Source organism: Pteropus alecto, unplaced genomic scaffold (assembly GCF_000325575.1).
Source record: "Pteropus alecto unplaced genomic scaffold, ASM32557v1 scaffold80, whole genome shotgun sequence".
NCBI classification, from domain to species: Eukaryota; Metazoa; Chordata; class Mammalia; order Chiroptera; family Pteropodidae; genus Pteropus; species Pteropus alecto.
In genome coordinates, this window is record NW_006430460.1 from 4,240,526 (window position 1) to 4,253,524 (window position 12,999).

General features: G+C 56.2%; 1 protein-coding gene across 1 annotated transcript in view; it reads right to left on the reverse strand.

Moving 5' to 3' along the window:
- The window catches only part of XPO4 (exportin 4), a 67,148-nt gene that overhangs the window by 45,279 nt on the left and 8,870 nt on the right, over nt 1–12,999 (reverse strand). The window contains 4 exon segments of the mRNA XM_006904814.3: nt 1–55; nt 704–820; nt 8,981–9,119; nt 12,446–12,587. The exon segment at nt 1–55 is cut by the window's left edge and continues 2 nt beyond it. Of these exon segments, the coding sequence (XP_006904876.1) occupies nt 1–55; nt 704–820; nt 8,981–9,119; nt 12,446–12,587 (453 nt within the window).

A 12,999-nucleotide genomic window follows, 5' to 3' on the forward strand; every position in this document is an offset into this window, starting at 1 on the left:
TGAACTCCTGCAGCACCTCCACCGTGAGCACGAAGATCTGGCGCAGGTCTTCCTCCTGCAGCGGGGAACGCAGACACGCGCGCGTCAGAGCCCGCTCGGACGCCCCCCTCACGGCCACCACACAGCAGACCGACCTCGCACTCCCCAGCGGGAAGCACTGCCTGCTCGGGGCCGCTCTCCATGTTCGGGGCGCTCCCGGGACACCCCCAGTCAGCCTCCCAGTGACACGGCCCTGAGCACAGTCCCTGGGACACGAAGCTCCTCGGCGGAGGGGCGGGCTCTGCGGGCGGCTGCGGGCTGGGGCGGCCCACGATGGAAGCCAGCGCCGGCACGTAACTTCGCCCGGAGCCAAACAATACATGCGAGACAGAGCCCACACCATCTGCGACACCGAACACAGCCCTGCGGGCGCTCTGCCAGGACTATTTTTAAGGCCGGCAGAGCCCTGGCGACTGAAGCATTGTATCTAGCACAGTGAGAACAGAGTAAGTGAACTAGGGGTCCTGGGACTGTACTCCTTTCTGCTCTGTCTGCAGACCAGGATTAAACAAGTGACCTCAGCTTGTCGGCCACACTCGCCCAAGCTGCGGGCACAGGCGGCTGCTCCGCCAGACACAGCGAACGTCCTCACTGCACCGGGGGCAGCGGCAGAAAGGACACACGTGCCCTGACCACTAAAACGGAAGGACAAAGGTGCCAATACCTGGAAAATTCTTTTGCAGTTACCATGGAATTCCATACTCAGTCCGATGTTGCTAGTTTTACTCGAACTTGAGAATTCGCTCAGCAGCGCAGTGAGAATAGAACAGGCCAGAGTTTGCTGTAATTATTGGATAAGAAATCACTGTGAGGCTTTGCTTTTCCAAAGCTTTGTTTCAACACATCTGTTCAAATGAAATGAAACAGGTTCTATCTTTAGATCTTCTACCTCCCGGTCAGACAATGCGACAGGACAAAACAGCGCCCAGGCCTCTCATCCCTCAGTGGCCTGTGACTGCTATGGTGTCCCCTCAACCCCAGGGACCCAAATCCCCCTGAGCCCGCAACTCTGGACACACCCCTAACGCGGCAGAGAGCACGTGACGTTCCGAGGGAACCAGGTCGACCGTGTCACTTCACTGAATCCACGGCGACCCACATCCCACCTCACACCTGAAAGAGGGGAGACGGGGGGCCGGGCTTGTCCGACTCCGCAGTCTCATGATGACTACAAAGTGGATTTCCAACCGGATGGAAAGGGAGAGCACGCGGCCTCCCAGACACCGCACGGTAGTACTCAAAAGCTCTCCAACTGAGAGTGCTCCACGGCTCCATGGCTCTAACAGGCCCCTGGTATTAACCCGCCGCTTTTATTCAGACGAATGAATACTCAGAGTCGAGGTGCCGAGGACGGAGCGGATACAAATTATGTTGGCGCATTTCCAGGAGTTAAGCAGAAACATGCTCACTACCTCTGAACTACCAAAGATTAAAGTCAAGAAGAGGCTATTTGTGCGAGCGTATGCAACAGCTGAACAGCCATCGCCGCCACCAGCTGGCGCGTCTCTGTTCAGAAATGCCTCTGCTGTCGGTGCCTCGACCTTACAGATGCTCATCGTGGCCAGTCTTAGCTAACACACAGAGACTTCAACTCCTGAAGGCCCACGGAGTCTGCATTTGTGGAGGCTGAACGATGGTCACGTGGGTGACCAATATACTACTTGTCTATTTTTGCTTATGTCTAAAATTTCCCTCTAAAAAATGGAATAAAGAATTAAATTCCTACTTGCTTTTTAACGTCAACTAAAACACGCGTGCTGCATCACTGATACGTACAAGGGCACACCAACCCACACACCAGGGCGGTTCCTCAGTCCCCACACACCAGGAAGCCCCGACGACAGACGCCACCCCCCCTGCCCCTCACCCCCAGGATGCGTGTGCGGACCAGGCTGCCTCCAACAGGGCAAAGCGCTCTGAAGACGCCGGCTCAGCTCACACGCACACGCAGTCTGTAGTTTACCTCGAAATAGGAAAATGTTCCCCCTCCCGCAAATCGCCATAGGGAACGTACGGTTTCACCACCGTGCGTGAAGACGCCAGGCTCGCGGGGACCGCGGACACGGCGCGCTGCATGCGCTGCCTTTCCCGTGTCAGAAACTCGTCCGGGACACGCGAGCGCCTCGTGTTGTCAGTGAGAAAAACGCAGGTTCACACGGCTTTCTTTTGCAGTAGTTGATTAATGATCACAATGACAACAATCGACACTGCACATGTATGTTTATATGGCACTGCGATCAACTATGGACTCGGTTTTTAAGCACGGCTAGGCTTTGGTGAGGAAAGTGGGTAATAAATTCAAATTAATGAAATTCAAAGGGAAAAGCTAACTCCCAAAGGTCTACCACGATGCACGAGACAGGCCCTACGGTTCCGAAGACAATCCGGTAGCCTGCCGCTCCGTGTCTTTCAGCCTCAGCTCTCTCCTTCCCTTTCTGTGTAAGACCTCACTGCACCGACCACTCTGAAGCCAGAACTCACAGAACACAGACTTGTCATTCTTACGGATAAATGGTCTGTAACAGTTTTGCACAGGTAATTTACAATTTACCACAGCTTGCTTTTTAGTGCCAAAGTATATTCACCACAAAATGGCACTTTTTTTTAACTATGACCATGTTGAAATTTTCAGTAACTCTAATTCACGATTAAAACAACGTGCACTCACAATAAAGCTTTACTATTGGGAGAAGTAAACGTTTCCTAGGATGACATGCATGCGTTTGCGGTCAAGACCCCCAAAATGCGTGAAGGGGCAGGAGCAAGGACAGGAGAGAACCTTGCTGAGGTCACCACACTCACAGAAAGGAAGGGACTTTAAAAGGTAAGTGTCTCCCTGGACGGAGGAGGAGCCGGGGGCAGTGGGGCACCTCTGGGGACGCAGCGTAAACACAGCCCCGCAAACAGCGAGGTTCCACACCGAGAAAGCACGAGTTCGCCTGCAACAGCAAGGGCCTTCTTCACTCGTGGCCGTCACAGACAAGACACGTTCTCACCCTAGACTTAGCTCTCTGGACAGGAGAATGTTTTGGTTTTAAATAAGTTTTTCTTCCCACAAAATTAGTATCTCTTTATCTTAAAAAAAACTAGAACGTACAGAAAAGCACAGAGACGGCAGGAGTGCCATGGCCCCACCATGCACAGGCTGTCACCGCGGCACGCGTATAGCGGCCCGGTCTGCAAAGGCACACGGGTTGTCATTGCCACGCCCTTACCACAACCCCGACACACTGTGCTGCATCTTTTTCTGCTTCACGCTTATGAAATAAAGACCATTTTTTAAAGCAAGGGTATTCTTTTCGAAGTGACCCAAGGCTTAAGAAACACACGACCATAACTGTGCGGCATGGTGAGAGGCCCGCGCAGACATCTTGCTGCACACAGGGTCACTGGCTTTCAGAGGGCTAAGCAAGGACCTCGGTCAGCAGGACGACGCACAGCCCAGCTGCGCCCTGGCTTGGGAGCCCGAAGAGGACTCGGGACTGGCCTCACAAACACCAATCACACTCAGTGCTGCAGCTCCAGAGGCCAGTGAACAACTGGAGAGCAGTGACCGGCCGGGAGCAGAGCGCCCCTGCCTCTCCCTGGACGCCCCGCACCGCACCCCTCACCCAGGCTCCTGATCGCCAGCTCGGCCCCACGGCGACCAAGCTGCTCGTGGCAGGTGCGCTGCTTTGTGAGGAAGCCGGCGGGCAGCCAGCCAGACGGCGAGCCCAAGGGGCGGGGACGGCCCGACTCAGGACAGTGGGGGAGAGTCAAGCCCACCCGTGAGGTCACATATCTCAGCGGTCACCCCAGCGCATGCCTCTGGACGCGCCCTCCAGCCAGCATCCTCGAGTGCTCCTCCGGGCCCTGCCATAGCCGGGGCTGGGCGTGACGCCTATGCCACCGACAGCGGCTGTGACGCACAGGGGTCGGAAACGAAGTTTGCACTGAGCTGTCGGCGCTGGGTCTCAGGGAGACAGGAGCGGCGCTCAGGGGCGGCAAGCCGGGAGCTGATCGCCACGTGCACGTGAGGGGCCGCGCCGGCACATGGGGCTCGCCTGGGGTCACGGAGCACCGCCAGCCTCCAGACATCTTCCCAACACAGCGAACACTTCCCAAGCAAGCACGTCGTGCGGCTGTCCCCACAGATGGATCCACGGCGGTGACTGTGCAGGTGCCTCGAGCCCACTGATGCCGTGGCCAAGTGGAGCCAGAGCCCGAGCTCTGCCCACTGCCCTCGGCTGGTGTCACCGTGGCTATGGTGACGTGACCGGCACTAACAAGCCATCCTAAACTGGTCATTTTCGTCTCCGACAGGTTAGAAACAGAATAACAAAGTGAATTAAAACTACATCCACAATGAAGTCTGCACCAGCCCGCGGGGCCGCCCCGGAGCCCACAGGACACACCGTTCCAACGCCGGCCAGGACGCCCGGTCCCCGGCCAGGGTCCTGCGCCCCCAGGGCTGAGGGCAAGCCACCCCACCGGCCTCCAGCCCGCCTCCCGGCCAGGGCCACCGCAGATCAGACCGTGTGGGCAGGGCACCTGCACTGTCACTGTCGTCGTCGTAAAAACCACCGCCGATTTGGTCCACCTTCTTGACTGGTACCTCCACCAAACAAAAATCAAGGAGAGCTATCAATTAGTAAAGGGGGGGCCACAACTGAAGCACCCCAGAGCGCTGAGCAGGCGCTCCGTGAGCGTGACCTAGGTTCGAGGGTCACCTTTACACCCACACCTAACACGGCTAGCACAGGGAAAGTGGAAAACGAACACACAACGTATTCCCTGCATTTTTAGCTGTTGATAAACTGTGCAAAGAAAATGTAAACAAGCAAAACAAGTAGGAGCCATTCGATGAGGCCTTGAGGTCATAAGACAGTCTGACCTGCTCTCTCGCTGAAGTACTGAATAGTCACAAGGTAATTCACTGACAACTAAGCGACTGCTGTCTTCACGTTAGTCCTACGGCAGCTTTGTCATTTCTAGTAAAATCCACTAATTTCATAATAGTGAAAAAATACCCCAGAGGTAGCTTGTCTTACTCACCAGCCTCCTGTCACAAGCACAAGACACTCAAACACTAAGTCCAGCTGACAAGACTCATTCAGAGAGAGGGACTGTCTCGTAACAGCCCGGCTCTAACGCCGGGAGCTCAGAGACCAAGAATAAACTTTATGAAAGGCGGCCGTACACGCAGCAGGCTTCCAGCTGCCCCTCTAAGCAAACTTCAGTGACACCTGTGATGAGAGGCGAAGCTGGCTGTCACGTCCAGGAGCACTGCTGTGGGCCAGGGAATTTCTCACCCACTTCTCTCTCGTGGTGACGAGGAAGAAAGGCGGCTCAAATGCCAAACTGAATAGCTTCAAAAGCGATTTAACATACACCTATTACTTTCAAAGGAAATGAAACACACATGCAGTAGATTAAAACTTTGGCCTGAACGTTAGTTTAAAATAAACAACGCAGCTACTTTCCTTAGAAGTAGGGTCTCGTGTCTGCTCCTCTCCAATTAGGAGACGGTGGATCCGACACCGGCAAACGGAGATGAAGTAACCCCAGTACCCGCTCCAACCTCAGAAGGAAAACCAGCCTGCCGCAGAGGAGCAGGAAGCCACAGGCCAGACTAGCAGCTCCAAGGTCAGACGCGACCCACGGGAAGCTGCACTGTGTCTAGAAGGAAGAGTCTCCCTAGGAGACGCCCGTGATGGACACCCTCCCGTACGCTCCCTGGAGAGTGCGGAGCCACCACCCACGCCGCGAAGCCTTAGAGGAGAGCGGATGTTTTGGGTTTTGATTTTTCAACACACAATTAGTTTTCGCTCATAGTAACAGCATAAACACTCTCTTCCGGCTTTCCATAATTAACTATTTTTTTAAAGAAAAAGGGACGATCTAATAGAGTTCGAGCCCCAAGGCCGACACAGGGTGTGAGGCCAGCAGGGGAGGAGCGCCCGCTGAGGGCTGCCTTCTCCTCACAGGAACCGTGTGTGCTGGGCTGTGCGCTACACTGCCCGAGCTCCCCCAAACACGTACGCCAGACCGGCTCCTCAGGAAAAGAGGGGGGCACCGGACCACGTGCAGTTTCTGGCCAATGGGAGTTCACCACCTGACTTAACGCGTGAGGTCAACCCTTTTTCCGTCTAAAACCACCAGGTCAATTATCTCTTCTTTTCAAATGTCTCTAAAATCACCTCTCTGCAGAAAGTTTCTGGCCCACACTCCATCACTGTTCTCACTTTCTCATTCTACTTTCTTATCAAAGTTTAAACCTCCCTCCCACTGTTGCTCACACCTCTGAGACTAAGAAAATCTCCCGTCTAGAACATTCCCGCACATCCTCAACAGCCTGAGCGAGAGAGAGCAAGACAGCGAGCGAGCGAGCGAGCGAGAGAGAGAGACAGAGAGAGACAGAGAGAGACAGAGAGAGAGACAGAGAGAGAGAGACAGAGAGAGAGAACGATCTGTTTAAATGCTTTCCTGGTCTGCAACGTCATCATCGTTTTAGACCTGCAGGCGAGGACAAGCAGGGGCCCCCGGTGGCCCTGAGCCTGCCGTGTGACTGCAGGAGTGCCTTTTAGTGCGATGCGTCCAGTGCAGCCGCCACACTAAACTCACCTGGCAATCTCGACATTAAATTCTACCTCCCACCACTGACTTTCTCCTGCCATAAGAGGTTCCTAATCCCGTTGGAAGAAACTCAACTTTAAAAATGTGCTTCTGTTTGGAATATTTCAAGAGGACGCTACTCGGCCGCCGTTCCCCAGGGCGTACACCACAGATGGAGCCAAGTCCTGTCTAATGGCCACGAGCGCTCCAGCCGTTCTCAGAACATCTGGGACTTCAGTGGCCCAAAAAGGTCCGAATGCCAGGTCGCGTTGGGACGACGCTGGCGCGCCGACCGCCCCGGGGAGCAGAAGCGGGAACACGTCCCTGCGTGAGCGCACACTCCTGAGAGCTGGGGACAGCTGCCTTCTGCCTCGGGGCTCCAAGAAGCTGCCTGTGGGGGTGAGGACAGGCACAGAAGCTCTCCCGCCACGCTGAAGCCTGGGCAGACACAATCGCCAAACTAGCAAGGGAGAGGCATCAGTCGGATGTGCGTAGGTGCCAACGAGTCTGCGTCCCTCGAGTTTAAACCCTGGTCAGTCACAAGGAGCTGGACTCCCTCACTGCGAATGTCACATGACACAATGGGTCCTTAAGCGAATCTCAAACATGGAGAGGGCCTGGCTCCGAGCAGCAGGGGCTGGGGTGACACTTTGAGCAACAGCCCGGCTCCGGGAGGCTCCCCCTGGGTCCTGGCTCCTCAGTGCCAGCCTTGTCTTCCCTCAGCCACCAGTGACGGCCACCGCTGGACTGTACACCTGGACACTGGCAACGAAAATCCAGCCCAACAACAGACTCCCGCCCGGCAGCTGAGGCAGGTGACCCCGAAGCACAGCCACGCATGTCCGCAACAAAGCATGTCACCAGAGCGGGGCCATGCCTGCAGCCTGACTACTGGTGTGACAATGCACGCAGGGAGAGCAGTCCCTCCCCACTGTCGCCTCTGGTAGCCCCCGGGGACTGACTGACAACACGAGGCCAACCGGCATCAGTCCTGCACACTGAAGCTGTCCATCCCCGGCCAGCCTCTACGTGTGCAGGACTCAGACCGCGGGAGGAAGGCGCTTTCACCTGGACCTCTGAGTACCACAGTCTCTGGAACGACACTGTCCAACATGGTGGCCCTGGCTAACCACACGTCTACTTGACTATCAAGTAAATACAGTACTTATAATCCAGTTCCTCAGTCACACCAGCCACGTGTGCTCGAGATGCTCAAACGCCACACGTGGCCGGCACCGTGGCCCAGATGGCTGGGCCTCCTGGGACACGCCGGGCACCGCATAGAATACAGACCCAAAGCAAAGCAGAAGTGCCCGCGTGCTGACTGCGCCGGCCATTCACGGAGCTGTCGCTCTAGTGGGTGCAGCCATGCTGGTGAAGCACCCAGCAAAGCCGGCAAGGACGACGAGCAGGCGTGTGCACACTGGTGAGCTCCACGGGGGAGCAGAAGTCCCCAGGGCGCGCAGGCCGCTGCACGGCTGGACGGCTGGCTGCCGGCTCCCCCAGGCGGGCCTACAGCTCAGCGCAGGGTCCCGGGTAGACTGCAGGGCAGCGGCTGGGGCGGAGTACACACCTGCGTGTGGGAGAGGCACGGGCAGCACGGCCCCCACCCCCACTGACGTGGCTAAAAACACATGCTCATGAGGGCCGCGGAGTGACTCGCAGAGCTGCGAGACGCACAGCCTCACACGGGCATCTTTCGGATGGGTCAGAAACTGGGAAAGGGGAACCGGACCCAACACAGAGAATCGGAGCAGCCTATGCCACCAGGCCAGTGCCACGCACATCAGGGCCCCGCAGCTCCAGCCCAGGTTCCCGGCTGAGGACAGACACCAGTCCCCAAGACCTGCAGCCGACAGGGTGGCCGTGACCGAAGACTCACTCTGCAGGCACGAAGGGTTCCCGAGGGGCGGACAGGAGACTGGCAGGGGAGGACCCGTTGGGCCCCCGAGTGACTCAGCCTTGCGGCTGTGCGGCTGGCGGTCAGACACCACGCACAGCGCACGCGGGCGGGCACGCGGCGGCCTGACGTCAGGTTTCGTTCCCCATTCCATCCAAACAGCTCTGTCGTCGCTGGCAGCTGTCAAAGGTTCATCAAAATGGAGGAAGCTGCGCAACGGGGGGGAAGCGGCTAACACTGTGACATTCTACGCCATTAAAACGGAGACCACGACCGCTACGGCGCCGCACGGAACGGGGCGAACAGGAAGGCGGAGCAGACCCGCCGACGGCGCGTGCCCGTGGAGAACAGGAGGCGAGCACACGAGCAGGCGGCGTCTGCCTTTCCGTCCAGTGGTCCACGCCGGCTGCAGCTGCCGACGCCGGGCACCGCAGGCAGCACACTCACCACCGTGGGGTTGCCGCTGCTGATCAGCTGGCTGACTTCATGGAAAATGCTCTTGCAGTCGATGGACTTATCGAGCGAGCCCCGTTTCACGATCACCGCGACTGCCAGCAGGATCTGCTCCCGGACGTACTTCTGGAGGCTGCAAAACACAAAAATCAAGTTGAGACTTTACATACACCTGATACAAAACACCCCCAAGTTCCTCCCTGTGCCTGACGCCCCTAATAGCATGCTTACACCTGAGTACAGTGTAGCCTGCTGGTGATGCACAGACTCCAGAGCCAGAAGACCTGGGTGCGAATCCACACCCCACAAGCAATTGGCTATGTGACCCTCGGTGAGAAACGCCTAGAGCCTCCCTAGGTTTTCTTGGCCGTGAAACGGGGATAATGGCAGCATGTGGTCACAAGGACCCGGTGTCCTGAAAACTGTGCCCGGTACATACCGGCACTAAGCTGCTCAGGCAGTGTAGGCAAGTGTGAGTCAGTGCACTAAAAGCCAGGTCAAGAGTCTACCAGTGAAGAGAGAAATTCTGACCTCATCTCCAACGAGCAGTATGACCTGAAACCCATTCCCTCTGACGTGGAAAGGCAGGCAGCATGCTGCCATCGAGAACACAGATTCTAGAACCCCTGGAGAACCTCGCCTCCAAGCCCTGGCCCTCGGCGGGGGGAACATGCTACAAAGCCCATTAGACCACAAGGGCAGAGAAGTTCGCTGCCTTTCACAACCATGTCATAAAGGTAAGGTTCAGAAAACCTAACTCTGAACTTCACAATCCAGCCTCTACAATGCCACAGGGCACGACCACCAGGTGCCCTTGGGATAAAACCCAAATCCCTTAACCTGGCTGACGAGCGGTGGGACACCCCCAATTCACCTGCTGTCCAACGTGGTTGTAACAGAGCTTTCTTTTACTCTGAGAAGTGTCCCCATTTGGACATAAATGACATGGTGACCCACTCCGAAGGTGCCTCCTAGCTGGTACCTGCTCCCCTCCCTCGCGCCCCTTCCACGTGGACTCAGAACCACAGACACCCTGAACGCCTTCGCTTCCTGGCACCAGGCTCTCCCCTTTCCAGGCCCCCTGCCAAGACCACGATGCCACTCTGTGCCGACGGCATTCCCTGAGCAATTCTCTGACAGTTCACTGTGAGAACACGAGGACTCTGTCACCAGGGGTTGAATCGTCTCCCCGATCGGCCACCAGCTCTGCCTGTTTCTGCAGCCTGCGGGAACGAGCACCCCCTGCCACGTGACAGGCATCTACTGGACCCGCGTCCCTGTGTCCAGACTGAAGTGGAAGGACCTTGTCACAACACAGAGCTGACACGTACGCTAAGCCCACAAGCACAGAGGTCCTGCCCTGGAGAGCAGTGCGAGCGGGCCGAGGCACGCTCCGTGCTTCTGGGGGACACGGCGGTTTCAGACACGCGGACCAAAGGAAACGCACAGAGAGCTGAGCGCTCAGGCCAGGCGCGGACACAAAGCTGTCAACACCTACGCTAACAAGAATCAAAACTTACTGGGAGAACGAATAACGACAGCTAACAATTATCGAGTGCTTATGACATGCGATACTTTAACTTCGCAAAAATTAACACATTCAATCCTCACAACAATCTTTAGAGTAAAATAATGTTACTCATTCTAATAATCAGAAAATTAATGCACAGGGTGGTTCAATAACTTGCCCAAGGCCACAGAGTCAGTAAGTGGCAGAAGCGGGATTCGGTCCCCTTCCCAACTATGACGTTATACTGCTTGCCGCTTTAAAAAAATTATCCTCTGCTTTCATCCTATACAGATTTTGTCTTCATCGGGAGAAAAAAGTAGGAAAAAAAGAAAATTCTGTGCACGAAGCGGGAGGTGCACAATGGCACGTATGTGCAACGTGACACAGCCTCTGGGACTCGGCCTGTGCACAATGCCCAGTCGCGACCCGCCTCTAGCCCACACTGTGGCACGTTCTCCAAGATGCAGATGTCTGCAGAGGTAGATCATTCTAGATTAAGGAGACCAGAGAGGCATGGCAACTGAGTACAACGTATACCCTGTGGTTAAATCCTGGATCAAAAAAATGACCTACAAAGGAGGAAAAGCATAGAAGTGGCATTATTCAGACGCCTGGGGCAATCGGCATGTGGCATCAGAGTCACGTGGGTAACAGAGACGTGGCAGCTCCACCCAAGTACCGAGGCGATGCCCTCAGGGGACACACGCTCTGAGACGGCCAAGGGCAGACGCAGACACGCGCAAGGGAAATCAGACGTGACCAACGGCAGTTGGGCCTCTCCTAGGGCGCGTGCATACTCACGGTGCCACTGTTCACGAGAAAATACACAAGGGGACAATTTCGCTGGGGAGGCCTACAACAACTCTAAAAGAGCTTCTGAACTAATCAATAACATTTAAGGGTGAGATCACATGTTTAAGTCTACCAAGAGACACAGACTGCAGTGCTCCCCATGCTGGGGGGACTGTGATAAATGAGCAGCACCAGGGCAAGCTGGTGTCACATCCATGCCCTCATCAAAAACCAAAACCTGAAATAAAGAAAAAGAAAGGTTTGAAACTGGGGCCTCTGTTTCTCATTCCGTTCAAAGCAGAAGAAATGAGCCATTCCGTCTGCTCACACGCGCGTGCGCCCTCCCACCTACAGAGTGAGCAGCCGAGCCCGGCGGGCTGACACATAAACCTTGGCTTTGCCTCTCGTGCAGTTTCTACATGTAAAGCCATCAGCACCCGCCGCGTGCTGAAGCCACACCGTGTTCCTACTGAATGTCACTGACCGAAGCTGCCGGCGAGCTTAGGGGGACTGAGGATAGAACAGCGTGCGCTGAATCATCCTGAAGTCCGTGCACGTGCCCCGCCGTCATGTGACCCTCCCAGGACCAGCATCTCTGAACACACGCCACCTTCCCAGTGACTGCGGCAACCAGCATCCGCGCAGTGAGTGCGGACCGCGCACACGCGACATGCACGGCCTCTCCTTACAGGAAGGTTCGCTATCCAGGGGGCTGGAAACTGAGTCTCCCTGGAAGCTGTGTGGCTGGTGACTGTCCTCGTGTTTACAGAAAAGACCACAGAGCAGCAGGTGTGCGCAGTCTCGCAGTGCTGTGACACGGTGTGTGCTGTGACAGGCGGCTGCGCTTCCCTGGCCTCAGCCTGACCCCTCTCCGTGGGGGCCATGGAGACCAGGTGCTGTCCCATGCAGCCCTGCCACAGCCCTGCCGCAGTCCTCGGCTGCCGCAAGGCGCCCGCTCGTCCCCCGACACTCCCCAAGCTGACGGCCGGCCGAGGGAGCCCGCGGCTGGCTTTCGCTCAAACCGCCACCTTCGCACTGAGCAAAGGCACGAAGCCAACGTCCAGCGCGCTCCTTCCGCAGCAGCGACCCGAGCCAGGCGAGCTCAGGCCGCGGAGCGCAGAGCCCGCCCCGGCCCGGTGGACCCCTCCGGCACCTACTTGGGCCTCTGCAGGACGTAGGTGAGAAGGGACGTTCGCAGCGACTCGATGCTGCCTCTGTCCAGCAGGATCCACTCGCGGACGACCGCCTCCATGATGGCCGTGGCGGCCTGGAAGAGCACGTAGTCCACTTTGCTCGTCTCTGGGGAGGAGAGCAGACACTTCCTGTGAGCAGCACTCCACCTCCCCGACGCCTCCGTTGGTTAATTTAAAACAACTTTTCAGACAAGGAACGGGACGGTTACCTGCTCTTTTTTTATCCAGTACCACAAAGAGGTTAGTCCCTCTCAGAAGACACCTCAGGCAGGTGGCAGCTAATCACCGATCACAACTGTCACAAACTTTCCTCACCTCTCTTCAACTGTTACTTCCAAAGCATGAGGAACTAAAAAATAACACAGCTTTAAAAAAATAAAAATAAAGCAATCAGAACATTTTCTAAGAGATTCTCACCCTGTGCAAAACAGAGCTTTGTATCTGCAGAATCCCTTAATAAGCCAGTCCTTGATTGAACATTACTATTTGTGGTGAGCCATGCTGTTAAAATATTTCAG